The sequence below is a fragment of the Tubulanus polymorphus genome, chromosome 5 (assembly GCF_964204645.1).
Source record: "Tubulanus polymorphus chromosome 5, tnTubPoly1.2, whole genome shotgun sequence".
Taxonomy (NCBI): domain Eukaryota; kingdom Metazoa; phylum Nemertea; class Palaeonemertea; order Tubulaniformes; family Tubulanidae; genus Tubulanus; species Tubulanus polymorphus.
The window spans coordinates 4001143-4015658 of NC_134029.1; the positions used below are offsets into that span (position 1 = coordinate 4001143).

The window sequence follows — 14516 nt, forward strand, 5'->3', positions numbered from 1 at the left end:
AAATCTAAGTTGGTTTAGATTCAAAATTATATTTCGTCGAATATTTCTGCACACATTTTGCTGGAAATATTTCGTATATATACATCATGATCTTTGACTGTATCTTATCATTCTGTGCGTATTACGTCGCGTGACTGAAATCATGCATCGCCATTGGGCGAAATGAACGCGGGCGAAAACAACTTGATCAGCGTGTAGCAGATTGAGCTAACAAATTCAATTTGCCGTTATGTACATCAGCCGTATTTCGGGCATCAATTTCGTTGTTGCCGAGACGTGAATCAAGTTGACAAATACGTCAGGCAGAAAATTATAACCGATAATAGGCTAAAACAGCGCGTAATGCATCGTAAAGAAACAGAAGGAAAATGCGTGGAACGTTAAAACTATGATATAGAAAATATCATACTCACGAAGAGAAACTAAAGTCAAAACATGTTTTCTTTAGTTAATGGTTTATTTCCGAAGTTTTGACTTAATCCTAATGTTATAATGTAGGATTTTTGATTTTGTGCGTAATCGTTATAACGCGGGCACAGCGTTTTATCAATTAAAACAAAAACGGCACTTGCAAAGCATGATTTATGGACGTCCTTTAGAGGTTACCTTAATCAGACAGAGCGAGTTGAATGTTTCAGGTTTACACGGTGAAAAAATAAACTCTTTATTGTACTGACTCGCCCTTTACGGGTCGAGATGGATAGAGTGAAATTTACAAACCGTGAACGTGACGTGAATTTTGCATTTGTAAAATGGACATTCTTTTCGGATCGAGGGCGCAGGGAATGATAGGGACATCAACGCATAAGAAGATATATCATACACATGTCGCATTTTACAAGGACGGGGTCAAACCTGTCGAGCTATTTACCTCGATTACTTTTAATGAAATCGATTGTACTTAAATCCGTATTTCTTTGAATGGATATAATTCAAAAACATGTTTTCTATACAATACGAGATCGCTCTCATTGCCAGCAGACGAACGAATAATGGAGAAAACAAATTAAATCACTGGAATACACTACTTGTATTAGCAAGAAGAACATTCAACACGAATTTTTATAATAAGTTCCTATTTCTTCGCCCGATGCGTACATTATCCATTCAATGTAGATTGACGTGTATTGCCGAAAAGGGATTATATTCGTAAACCGCTTACGAAGAAACCAAACGATTATTCAATTAAACGCCCAGTTAGAGATCTTTGCGGGTCCGTCGAAATTTGTAAAATCTCATTATGGGCTCGTTAAATATTCCTAGAGGCCCTGTTTGTGAAGGGCTCCACAGCTGGTTGCGTTTTCTGCCCGGTTAACATCTCGAGTGGCGGATTAGGAATCGCGCGCAGAATACATCGTAAACAATAACGATCGGCAAGAGAGAAAAAAGACTCATTAACCGTGGATAATGATGGTTCGATGAACCCGACCAAATTGTCGTATTCGAGATGAAAAGAAATCACAAATAATAAATCATAATACGAAACTATAGCTCATAAAAGTGTACATAATAGAATAATTTGATAACTGTGATAACTGTGTTGTCACGTATAGAGTTATGAGCTACCACATTCTAGATACTGATATAGAGGAATCACATTTTGTTCTCCTTAAAAATGCGTATTGGGGTATATGTATTACGAATCCGCGAATCACTGCTTGAATACACTTTTTCTTGTAAAGGATGAATTTACATGTTTGGTGTAGAAATGTTTACTTTTGGTCACCATTCTGTCGCCTTTTTCGAAGAGAACTATCCCCACGACGTAATTTCTTTGAGTGGAAAGCTCGGCTGAGGCAACATTGAATGATAGTCGTGGTCCCTTAGCAAAGTCCGTTAATTTGTACCTGACCTTTGTCTGGCACTGACAATTCGGAAATCTAATTGAAATGTCTTGAGTGCTTCAACGGAGGCCGAGAAACGCATTTTCTCTCACGTCATCTCCTTCTCGATTGGCCTGGTTTCCAGTCGGTCGTGCGAACGATTCTCTCATCTCCTGGTACAGATGGTGAGGAATAAAAGCTATAAAGACTTTACACAATAACCAGTAACGAGAGTGGATTGCTTTCGAACCGTACTCGAAATACTGAGCCGATTACGGTAAGCCGTGTTCGACAAAGTCACCATTTATCGACCGTGAGTTTCTCCCTCTTGGTGGAGATTAACTGATGAATGTGGCAATTTGTCTTTGATTGAGCCTAAATGGCGAATCCGATCAGGAATGATTTAGGAAATTATCGGCCATGATAGTCGGTCATTGTCAGACAATTATATTCCCATACACTCATCTGTAACTGGTGCGGCGCAGTAGAAATTAATGAAGACGCTCGATTCCCATTGAATCGACGCAAAACAAATGGAAATTCAGAGTCAAATCAACGACGTTTCATGGCTAATTAAGCCAATTGTAGGCCTCGAGAGGATGCGATTTTGTGCAGCCGGAATTCAATTAAACAGTCTTCGATACTGCGTCTGTTAGAGTTACAATAAAAATCAGTAGCGATTGGCCAATTAATTTGGTGAACTGGTTGACGTGTGCGCGGATATACATATACAATTTGACAATACTTCATCCGTTTCGCATAGCGTGATCGTAAATGATTTCTGGCCATGGATGGGAATATTTAGTGTCACGGAAGTCAAAGTTGGAACGTGGACTGGTATTTCGTTATGTAGTTTACTGTAATTCCGTTCTTTTGTGAATTTTCGGTCATCGTCAAAATACTTACCGTGCAGATCATCATTTGTCTATATAGTAAAGTAATTTATAAATCAGAAGCTGTTTTAAGTTGACTATTTCAAGGATGGGTGATATAATAACATAACATCGCTATTGACTGGGCCTATTATTATAGACAAGCCCTGGAGTAATACCTCAGGCCTTCGGGGCAGGACACTTTAAAAACAAGTTTACCGTAGTTGATCGCTCCACACGGATAGCTAATGACTTCCGTTATCTATCAAACCTCGTAAAATTATCAAATAATGACGTAATAATGACACTTTATGCATCTAATTCTCATGTATAAATGGTTCTAATGTGCCATCTTTGGTGTGGTGCCCGAGGACAGACTTCGGGCTTTTTCTTGCCAAAAGCCATTCGGTGATGTAGATATTAGCTTACTTAATTTTGTATGATGAGATTTGTCACCCTTTTTATGTGTATATTTAGACATAGCCCTTTTCACAGCGATACCAGAATTTTTCTTTTACAGAGCTGTTAAGTTCAGAAAATAAAATGCACAAATGCTTATATATAATTACATCAATTCGTCTTTATTCGTCAATGGTTTTTCTTTCATAACGGAAATACTCTTTGAATGAATATAAAGCTTTTTTCGTAATTTCGTATATAATACATACATGATATTATCGTAATCTAACATAAATTACTACATAATGTTATATATTTATGGTGACGCAGTGAACGATGATGTGACTGACTATGAGATGATGATTTTTACTGCTTCATATAGATGAAATGGGAAATGTAAGAGATGGGCTTTCTCTCAATCTTATTAAGATCTATCCTTGTTCTATCGATTATGTTTGAATTTGGCACCACTCAGGGTGATGCTCCAAACAAAGAACATTTGTAACACCGTAAATGCCTCTTTAAACAAACATGTTTGAGGAAAAATTCAGGAAAATTTGTAAAAATTCGATGATACTTTTTACGTGTCATACGAGAATCCTATTTCACATATTTTCAATATTTCAGTGAACAGAAGACTAGTAGAAACTGTGCATTATTGCACTAACGATATAAATGTGTGGAATACAAATATGTGAAATCATGTCATATTTCACAATAGAAACATGTAGCTGAAATCCGTTATTTTCCACCTAGGACCTTGGGAGCTAGTCAACGATAAATTGCTCGAAGATTCCAGTTTGAAAAACTGTGGAATACCTTATACATATACGCATCATTCAAAAGCACCTTTCTTAGCAACCGAAGTCCCTTGCCTTCCCAACTTAGAAATAATCATTCAAGTGCCACTTGAGCTCTTTAGCTGGTTGAGGTTTCACATTGAAGGTTTTTGATGGTTTTCACGCAGTTTGGTTCACGCTCCATTTCACGATACTCTTTTCGAAACGTCTTATAGCACATTGTCCCGTTTTTACAGAATACTGTTGAATTAGTTACGATAAAGTCTGTCCGGGGAAGAATCGTTGGAAATGATCTATATGCTCTTTCGCTTTGATTCGTAAAGCCGCTATACTCGTGTTACGGGGATCGTGTTCATCGAATTTGATCGAATTCGGCGACGGGAGTGATCCGAGTCCGCCTGCCGCGATGTAGGGGGGATATGTACCGGGTGAGAAGAATGCTGGAATTGACGGATGGGCTGCAGTGCTTATGATCGGTGACGTCATCCACGGGTCTAACGGTAAGGCCCCGGTTAAACCGTTACTAGTCGCACAACGAGGTGACAACACACCCATCGGAAAGTTCTCGTTTATTTTCAACGAACTGCATTCCATTTTCTCCTGTCGGCGCCATTTTGCCCGACGATTTTGAAACCAAACCTACAAGATAAAAAGAATTTGACGCTTGAAAAATCTTTTCAAAGAAGATTCTTAAACTCCATTTCAAAAACCTGAAGATGAAGTCATGTATTACATCAATATTGGGATCCGATGTTTGAAGTATCTTTATTTGTGGATTCAACAATAAGTGGATAATGATGATGAGTTGAGTTTTAAGACGATCATCGCTCGGGGGAATTTCATTAAATGATCACGCTTTGGTGCACAATTCAACCGAATAAGTTCCATCCCTTCACGAGTCGTTGTACTGCCAGGTGTCATAGTCGTGACCTTTATACGCAGAAGACATGGCGTTCAATAAAGCCGACAATTACCGACAAATGATCTCCGAAATTATCTCCGTTAACCCGTCAATTCAGGCCCGTTAATGGGCGCCCGTCTTTTCATTACGAATAAAAGCATCGACTACAAAACTGTAGAGTGTACCCGGAATCAATTTTGACTCTCGGGATAATTAGGCGAGGCGGCAACAAATGGATGAAAGATTAAAGACAATTTGGCGCTAACCAAAATGATTGCAGCTTCACAGAACGCGGATAAGATCAGTAAATTGTAACCGGGTTTCAATGGCGACAATTTTAAATCATGTTCGTTGTACTTTTACGGCCAGTGTTGAAGAGATGCATCTGTTCTCTAACAAAGAACGCAGCGTGTGGGTTCGTGAATGGGTTCTTTTCTGTTGGAAAATTAAAATTAACTTAAATTCAGACGACACGCTGAAAACCACGGTTCCAAGCCTAATAATAATAATGATAACAGATTCTCGTACTACTCTCGTGGAGTTCTAATATTCCTGTGCAATTCTCAAACTCCAGTGGAGGGTGATTAGCCCGAAATTAGAATCTTGATTCGTCTTACCTGTACTCTCACTTCTGGCAACTGAACTTTGTTCGCTAGCTCTTCTCGACTGTACACGTCTGGATAGTGAGATTTCTCAAAAGCTCGTTCCAACTCGTGTAGTTGATACGTGGTAAATGTTGTCCGATTTCGGCGATGTTTTTTCTTCTGTTGTTGATCGGTTGTGTTCGAGTTATTCGTTAATGAGCAATCGGAATGGTCGCTTTCGCGATCTTTCTCATCTGTAATGAAAGAATAGATAAAAAATCAGTGATTAGATTTATAGATTTGGGCAAAGTACAACATGGTCTTATCATACATGGGATATTATTGGAAGAGCACATTAGCTTAAATGCGGTCTCTGAAACACATGTTTGAGTCCATGGTTTAAGGTACGAGGACTTTCTAAACAAAAACTGCGAAATTGACCAGTACAGTTCCGACCTCCGTGACTTTCGTGGTGAAATAGAGAATTGAGAAATCGACATAGATCCGATTTTACTCGTTTCATTCGGGATTCATCGGTCATAAGTCAGCGCAAATAAAACGAATCCCCTTACGGTATTACCGTAGCGCATTTCAGGCACAATAAAGCATTTATGGTAATCTTCTTCGGTAAATTACTTTACCGCGCACTGAGTCCATTACGTTATTACGGTCCTCCTCGCTCCTAAACTGCAACCGTCATCCGTCTTAGATTTGAACAGGTCGCTAGTATGACAGTATGCGCTGCAGCGTTTAAGCGGCTTTGCTTCTGTCGTTACCAGTTAATGAGGTGTCGAGGTGTTTAATGCGGCAACCTTGATGATTTGTGAATCATATTTGTTGGGTTTTCTGATCGTGAACGCTAATATCTCGTGTCATGACCCCCCGGGGATCTACGAAGACGTTCTGTCAAACTGACAAATGTGTTTTACTTATTAATTCGCGATTTCATTTTATCAACATCTAATGCGGGGATGATTTAATCAAACCAAATGGACGCGAGCTCCCGCGGGATTTGCCTTTTTAGATCCGGAATTTAGTTGATGGGTTTTTGTTGTTTCGCAGAATCAGAGAAGAGACAAGTCGTTCTCTGAAGACTCATCGAGTGGGATGACCTTAAGTGGCTTAAAAGTGAGAAGTCCTCTATGTGTCCTCATCCTCGTGAGGTTGAAAAAAGAGTCCATCTCTCGTCGGAAAATTTCTTTCGAGTACCTCATGTGATCTCATTGACAAACTCTTTATGATGTGTTTATTGATCGATTCGACAATAAAAATACATTCTTAAAAACCAAAATAAATTAGATAGTTTATTAATGACGCTGTCCGTGGTGTGTATGAACAAGACTCTTTCAAGAAAAACTGTTGGAGGTGGCCATGCATTGCACATTCGTCCTTTTATTGCTCGTCAAACAAAGCGTGGCCCATCGTATATCAAACGACTATATGAAATTCAAATGCAAAAACTAACGACATGTTTTGCCGAAAGAAAGAGCAGTGTTTGAAACGAGGTGCCCTCCTGCAAAGTACGATTGCGATTTTCAGAGCCTTATTCGCCATTTTCACAAAAAACATTTGTATTGATATGTGCTTGTATTGTGGTGAAGCGAGCGGCAGTTGGATACACGCTGGGTACTTCGTTGTCATCGCTGAGGACCCGTTTCATTTTTTAGGCCGCGGAAAAACAAGTACCCCGCGGTCCATTAAGGATCTCCTGTGAAATATCGCTGTCGGATTTCTACGCTATGACCTATCAACCTGAATAATCGGCGGACGCGCTTTTTGTGGAAAACTCATAATACAAAATGCTATTCTTCGCCGTGCAAATTAAAAAGCAACCTAGTGGTGTTGTTAAATTGAGCGCGATTCCACGACTGAATAGAGAGATGCGAGCGGATTTTCGGGGGTAGTCTAACTACCCCGGAGGCGAGGGACGGGTGTGGTGATTGTCATTGAATTGGTTCCTTTTTACGAGCGCTGTTTTCAGGTTTTGTGTTAAGTGTCAGAAATAAATTAATTTGTGGCAACAGGCGGGGGGCAAATCGCTTAAGTTTAATTGTAGGGAGGTGATTCGTAAATGGCCCAGTAGCTAATTACCGAAGCAGAAAAGCTAGGCTAGCTAGCTGCTGCTTTCACTGGCGGTTCCTGGAGCAGGGCTCTCAGATTCAGTCGTCGGGGCCTCTTCAGTCTCCGTTCTATTGCGAACAGTGAAAGAGGTTCACTGCGTAGCCATCTGTTGGGGCAATGGGGCAGGCGGGTGAGATAATCAGGTCCACTCGAAACAAAACAGTCTCATCAGCGGTATCAAAAGACTCGATTATATCTGATGTACTTCAATCAACGAGGTGAGAGCCAGCGAGTATCGCTGCCCGCTGAGGCTTAATTGGTTTTTCCAAACAATTCTATCTGAAGTGGAAAATAAAGCGAATTAAAGAACATTGTCTCAATTGCAAATTTAGCTTACTGCTGACCAGACCATGCGATAGAAAACTCGAGGACGGTTGTCTTGATGAAAAAAGATTATCTGCCTGTCGATGCGAAAATAGAAAGCTGTCTTCTATTTTGCGAAAACGAAGGTATTGATATTGAAGCATAAAACGCAATGACATGCAGATTTCTGCACGGCTAAGAACATCTCGTCCGTTAGTTCGTGTTTTTCGAGTTGGTCTTCGAATAGGAAAATGAGAAATAATTCATACATAATAGAACTTTTCTGCGGACAGAATGATAGCGAAATCAAAAGATAAAGATGAATCGAATCTTTCTATGAAATATATCTGCATGTTGAGGATATCTGCTTTTCCGCAAATCTGCACGTGGGATCATTTTGTCGAATTGTGTTTATTTGGTCGCGAAAATGAAATTAGAATCAGTTCAATACGTTCTCATAATTGGCCTCGACATTGAAAACAACAACAATACCGGAAGTTCACCAGGGCGCTGCGCCATTGGTCAATCTCTGCAGGTAGCCAATCACAGAACATAATTCCTGCGGTCATGTGATCCCATGTTGAGAAGTTAACAGTGTCGAACAGTTCGGGTTGTAATTAAATTTCGTATATTGATCAAATTTTAATTGGAGAGGCGTGTCGAGGCAAATAATACGCGTATTTCGCTGGAAAAAGAACGCTTTGCGCCCTATAGAGCGGCAAATCTACGAGAATCAATTGCCACAAATGAGATTATTGGTAATAATGCACCGGATCAACTCGCGCAAACAGAGCGGGATCGCGGGAACTGACCAGATTTCTGTTTGCTTTCTTTCGTCAGTTATTGTCCGAATTTCCCATTGTAAGTTTCCCATCGCCATCACCTGCTTCTGCTACAGCCTTCGGGAAAAATATCTTTTATCTATTCTTTTTATTAGTCAAATGATTTGTGCACACTTTCAATATATCATCTTAGTGGCAGAACACTTCCGAATATATGTATATCTACTGCACTTAAAAGCTTTAATCGCTTTGTGGAATTGATTTTATCAAATGCGAAAATCATTTGATTGAATGTCGCTATATCATTCGCGATGCACGCGTTTAAAATAAACCTTTCAAGCACTTAAACTGTCGTTTAAACGTTAAGTTATTGTTTGTTAACTTGGGGCGTTAAAGACACACGTTTTTACCTGTGCAGAGTGGTGCCGATTTATATTCGACATGAAATATCATAGACGTTTTGTCTCCAGAGACGTAAATAAGAAACTGTTTGACAGGCGTTATGCATGTCGTACCCCGGAGGCAGGTGGCCAACGGGTTTTTGCTCTGAGCAAACAACACCAAAAATGCATAAATACATTCATCTCTTTATAATATGCACCTAATTTTTGGATTGATACTTTCGAAACTTGAAACACCCTCACCATACATACCGCGCCAGGAAATTCGCGAAGAGTATTTTCATGTTATGTCTTTCAATTCAAAGTTTGTTTAGTCAGTTTTTGAAATGTTGATAAGACAGCGGGATAGGTACTCTTCAATGTAGATATATGGACTTTCAGCCGCTAATGGGAGTTTCCGTTGAAAATTGCGATGACTTAAAACGTTAAATGGTGAATTTAATTTTCAAAAGGTGCTAAATCGATATTGCATTAAGGGGTGTTTTAAGATTAAATGAATTGTAAAAGTTTTGGTTCAGTTGTCCGCTCTGAAAGGTAATTGATTTGAATGCGCGCTAAAAAGCGTATTGATATTACGTCCGTGTGTATGTATAATGGGCCATGAAAGCAAACGATTCGATTTTTGAAACTCGACGAAGACAAAGATTAAAAACCTTTTTCCATTTGTTCCAGAAGATCAGAACACAACGTATACGAATGGTGAAAAACCACGCCTCGTCGAGATGACACAAGATAAACTGATCCATAAACATTTTCAAGGGGTATTTTTAGGTTGATTGTCGTGAAGTGAATTCAGATTTTTTTTCGTTTCTCAAAGCGAACGAATAAGAGCTGAATCTATATAAAATACGATCGTTCTCACTTTTTCAATATATCATGCATTGGCGATATAGAGCATAGTTTAGAGACCCTAAGAGGGTCTATAGGAGAAACTCTCAATCAGATAATCACAGACAACCCATCCGTTCCAAATCCATACTCCTCGCAAACAGTTCGCAAAATCGAAATAAAAATCAGGATGCCTTTTTCATAGAAATATTCTAAAAGTAGAATGTTTGAATATACGTATGACTTTTTGAATTTGCATGCTTTGTTCCGCCGGTTTTTTTTGACTGATGGTAAATTGTGTAAGATCATTTTCCAGTTTGTATACATGTGATGAATAAAATAAATCTATTGTGTACTATACTAATAAAACTTGATGAAATGCCACCTCCCTGAAATACGTACTAGATTAAATCAATGATTATGAACATCGTTTGTTATCTGCAACTAAGGGATGATCACTTTAAGTTAGAAATAGTTCTTCGTATGAAAGATTCGTAGAATATACAGAGACTTTTTTAACCGGTCTTCCGCAAGGTTCATTCATGAACTCTAGAACGGTTCGGAGTCTAAGATTCATTCTCTAGTCCAACTTCCCCCAAGTTACTTTAGTACATGTAGCTATTCCCACTATAGTCAGCGAAAGACAGTGTTTAATAAATGAATTAGTTAATTGTAACGAACAATAAGTAATGTATACGACATTAATTGGACGCTTGTGAGAATCTACAGTTTCTAATGATTAGCCTTGGTCGTTTTAATTCGCATGAACGACTATAAACAGTCAGTGCGAGCTCTTAAATCGAAAACGATTGGTTAAATAATTAATAACCGTACGTCCTAATTGATTATCGGAGCAATAACGACACAACATATATTGACAATTCCGAAACATCAAATCGAGATGGTAAAATATGTCGAATACGATGCATATATACTGGATATACCCATGCCAGTCTCTTTTGAACTTTGAATCCAAGAAATTCGTGTTATTCAAAATTGAATGACTCGAGTGCCAAAATCAATTCTCATTCTGCTACCGTTACAAATCTCATCTCTGCAAATGCTATTCTGCTTATAACTATCATTTATACATAGCTTCCTTTTATTTCATCATAGAGTTGGTTTATTCTGCATTTTTTCCAATTTTGATATTCGTGATAGCTAATTTCTGCTGCCCAGTCGTGAAACATACATCGTCTGTGTGCCACGTGTGTCGTCTTGTGTCTAGTAGATTAAAATCTAATTCATTGTGTCGAATTGCTTGGTGGTTTTACAGATCAAATTATGATATCAGGCGATTAAATATCAATAAATTTCCGTTATTTCTGTTGCAGTAGATCAGGTTTCGGAAAGGAATTAAAGAGAATGTAAGCTGTGAATTCATTCTGTCAAATGAGTTCTGTGTCTGGGGCGTGGATGCGGGTGAAATCACAAAGGTTGACAACCAATTTTCAGGTCCTCAGGATTTTTAGCCGTAACACCGATTAATTTGTTTCGACGATGCAATGGTCTGATAACCAGGACCACTGTTAAACAGGGCGACCGAGGACTGGATAGTTTTTTCTTTAGAGCAGAAACCATGTCTACCCGTGAATCGTAGTCATGGTTATGCTTCTGTTTTCATCAATGGAATTTGAGCCTCTTCAGTAAAAGTATTTCTAACAAACTAAAACCCATTGAATGCGAGAATGACAAGAAGGTTTTCGGGGTATTTTGTTTTCAAAGAAATTAGGGTTCAAAACATGAACAAACGTTGTTTGGACAGCGATACTTACATATATTTGGGTCTCCTGCACTGGGGCTACCACTCCTGTATCTTGTCTTCGGTGACGCCTGCATTTGTTTCCATTTCTGCTCGGAGATTTCTTCTTCTAGACGCATTGGTTCCTGGCGTTGAACAACTGGCGATATTCCGGGGTTCGAGCCTAATCTGTCTTTGAGTCCGAGTATAACATCGATCGAATGCGAGGGACTAGTTTTACCCCCTCCACCGCCGGAAGTGTTCGTTTCCTGAAAGCTCGGTCCAGATTTTGTCGGTTCATTATTGTAGTTACACCTCGTATCAGAGCTATTTCCCGAGTCGCAATGCATTGTCACTTACACTGAAAATCCGTACAAAATCCACTATTTCTACCTGTTATACGTTCTACGCGTGAAGTTCAGCAAAGATCACCACCAAATTTCCGTCGCAGTATTCACTGATAAATCGGCAAAAATTAATCTGAAGTAGCTGCAAACCTCTTGAAAATCACTTGAAGTAGTTTCCCATACGTCAGTGGCGATAGTTAACATGGTTTATATACACAATAAGAACGGCTATTTGCCGGTAAGCTCAGGTAACGAGAGGGGCGGGACCGGCGGGCGCTCGCCGACCAATAAGCTCGTTATACCGCCGTTACTTGATGGGCTCATAAGCGTGAGTTGGTTTGCATTAAAGAACTCGCAATAAGAAACATATTAAATGCCTAATGGGGCAAACTGTAACTGAATAGAACAAGCAACTCGGTATAGTTAACCGTAGACAATAGCTGGGTATGTCGTGGGTCGCTAATACCATTAATGTTTAAAGCCAAACATCGCCCAATATTAGAAATGATTGTAGTCGATTTGAATCACTGATTATCCGTACACCATGGCTTCTATCTATTTGTGACCTTACCAACAATTTACTCCCTGAAAATCGCTTAACTTCACGTTTAGTTTGTTCAGAAAAGTTGAATTTACCAAACTAATCGAAAGTAAGAAAAATCCGTAGGATTTAGTTTTTTGATCAGCGAACACATGGACATTTTGAGTCCATTAAAGGATCTTTTCAAAAGCAAATGCAATATGGACACATTGCTATTGTGGTGGTTGGGTGCGGAGTCTGGGTATATGAAAACTGATAGGTAAATTCATATGACAGCGCAGATAATACTTGGGTGTCCACAATATCACTTGGACAGGCTGGGCGAGATAGTCGAACGAGATAAAGTGCGCGAATGAATACTTCCCTAAAAGCGTCGCGTTGAAGATAACATCGAATCCAGTCTTTCTTTTCAAATAATTTGCGCTACTGTCGATTTAATTACGGTTCAGTATTGTAACGAAGCGATGGTCTCCACCATTTTCTATCTCGGTCTTGTCGCGTTCTAATTGGCGACTAATTATTTGGTTCGTGCACGGCGCAGACCAGTCTTTTGTACGAGTTAGCGATGGAACTACGACAATATTCAACTGTTTCTCTGTCGGTGTAAACTGTCAATCAATAGTCGTTAAAGTGCGACAGATACGATGTGCCTAATTGAAAGTTAAAAAATAAATTCAACCACACCATTGTGCCTTCAAATATCGTTAAAACCGCGTAACGATTCTTTTGCATTATGCAGTGTTGATACGAAAGATATTCTATTTACAGATCGATTTTTCTCATCATAGATACTGAGTGAAAATCTGACAATGTCATCAAAATATTGGTCAAAGCAATTCTGAGGAAGTCGACCCTCATTTCAAGCGGTAAAAATCTGTGCGTTCGCCGGGAATCGAACCCGGATCCATTGCTTGGAAGGCAACGATGCTAACCTTTACACCACGAACGCCAGTTGTCGCGCTGACTGTGTTTGACAGATCAGATTTTATGGAGCTATACGTCGCGCTCTTACACGAAAGGCCAATCACGCGGGAATATTTGAGTTCTTGAGCGAACTTTAAAACCATCGTGTTCAATTTGATATGATGGTTTTTATGACCGCGTACCGTTCGGAGGATTTCTCAGTCGAAACTTGGTTTGATATAATCTGTTGGTTACGTTTTACTCGAGACTCGAAATTAGTTCTTTTTTCAATGATTAAGTATTGAATGAAATATCTACCCACAGATAGAGACCTGGGGCCGGTTGCATAGTAATGACTTAGATTTAAGACCAACTTAGTTCTATAGCCAATCTAGCAACTTAAGACCAGTCTTAAGATTTAAGACCACTTTTGGACTTAAGTCACGACCGTGCAACTGGCACCTGGTTCCAGTTCAACAGATCCGATTTAGAGTTAGATTTACTCTATTTTCAATGAGTAAACCCCGAGTCAAACCTTTACTCAAAACTGGGCAAAGAGTGTTCTCGGGAAAACCTTTCGTTTTCGACATTTGTTCCAGTAGTTGATTTTGATTTTAGTTGAAAGATCGCCACACGAAAACAACATGTGAGGTTCATGAGTCGTCATTTCCACAAATATCTACCGGACTCGGTCTGTAATTATGTGATTAATACTGTCAGGTGAAATTACAGTACGCACCACGTCGTCAGTCATTATAAGATATATATTTACTTCAAAAACTGTCCCCACGAGACCGAACCCAGCAGGTGAATAAATTAATTCATTAATTTGTTTGCAAGAAATGATTTAGGTTTCACGGTTTGGTTAGCGTCAGTGGCTAGAAGCGAATATCCCAGACCACACGACGGGTGACCACCGATTATACTACGGGTAATGCATAATATACACACTGCAAACTCTATCATCGATGTCGTTGAAATTGCGTAAAATCCTCTTGTGGTCGCGAAACAAAATTCCAACTGGGAATTTCACGATACTAAGAATTATACAAAATATGTGATAACATGTCTCCTCCGCGAACACGCCTACGATATCAAATGAAAACCTCATACCGTATGATCATTTTTATTTAATTGGGAAATTCTCTCTCAAGAGCGTGACTACCGTAT

At 39.3% G+C, this 14516-nt stretch overlaps 1 protein-coding gene and 1 non-coding gene across 2 annotated transcripts; both read right to left on the reverse strand.

Annotated features, from left to right (window-relative positions):
• Positions 1-4146: 4146 nt before the first annotated feature.
• Positions 4147-11905, reverse strand: LOC141905378 (retinal homeobox protein Rx1-like). Its single transcript, XM_074794221.1, has 3 exons — positions 11590-11905; positions 5413-5633; positions 4147-4533 (listed from the first exon to the last, which is right to left on the reverse strand). Exons 1-3 carry the CDS (start codon positions 11903-11905, stop codon positions 4147-4149), a joined length of 924 nt encoding a protein of 307 aa, XP_074650322.1.
• Positions 11906-13320: 1415 nt separating this feature from the next.
• On the reverse strand, positions 13321-13392 carry Trnag-ucc (transfer RNA glycine (anticodon UCC)). The gene has a single exon. It is a non-coding gene; the product is annotated as a tRNA-Gly (tRNA).
• Positions 13393-14516: the final 1124 nt, after the last annotated feature.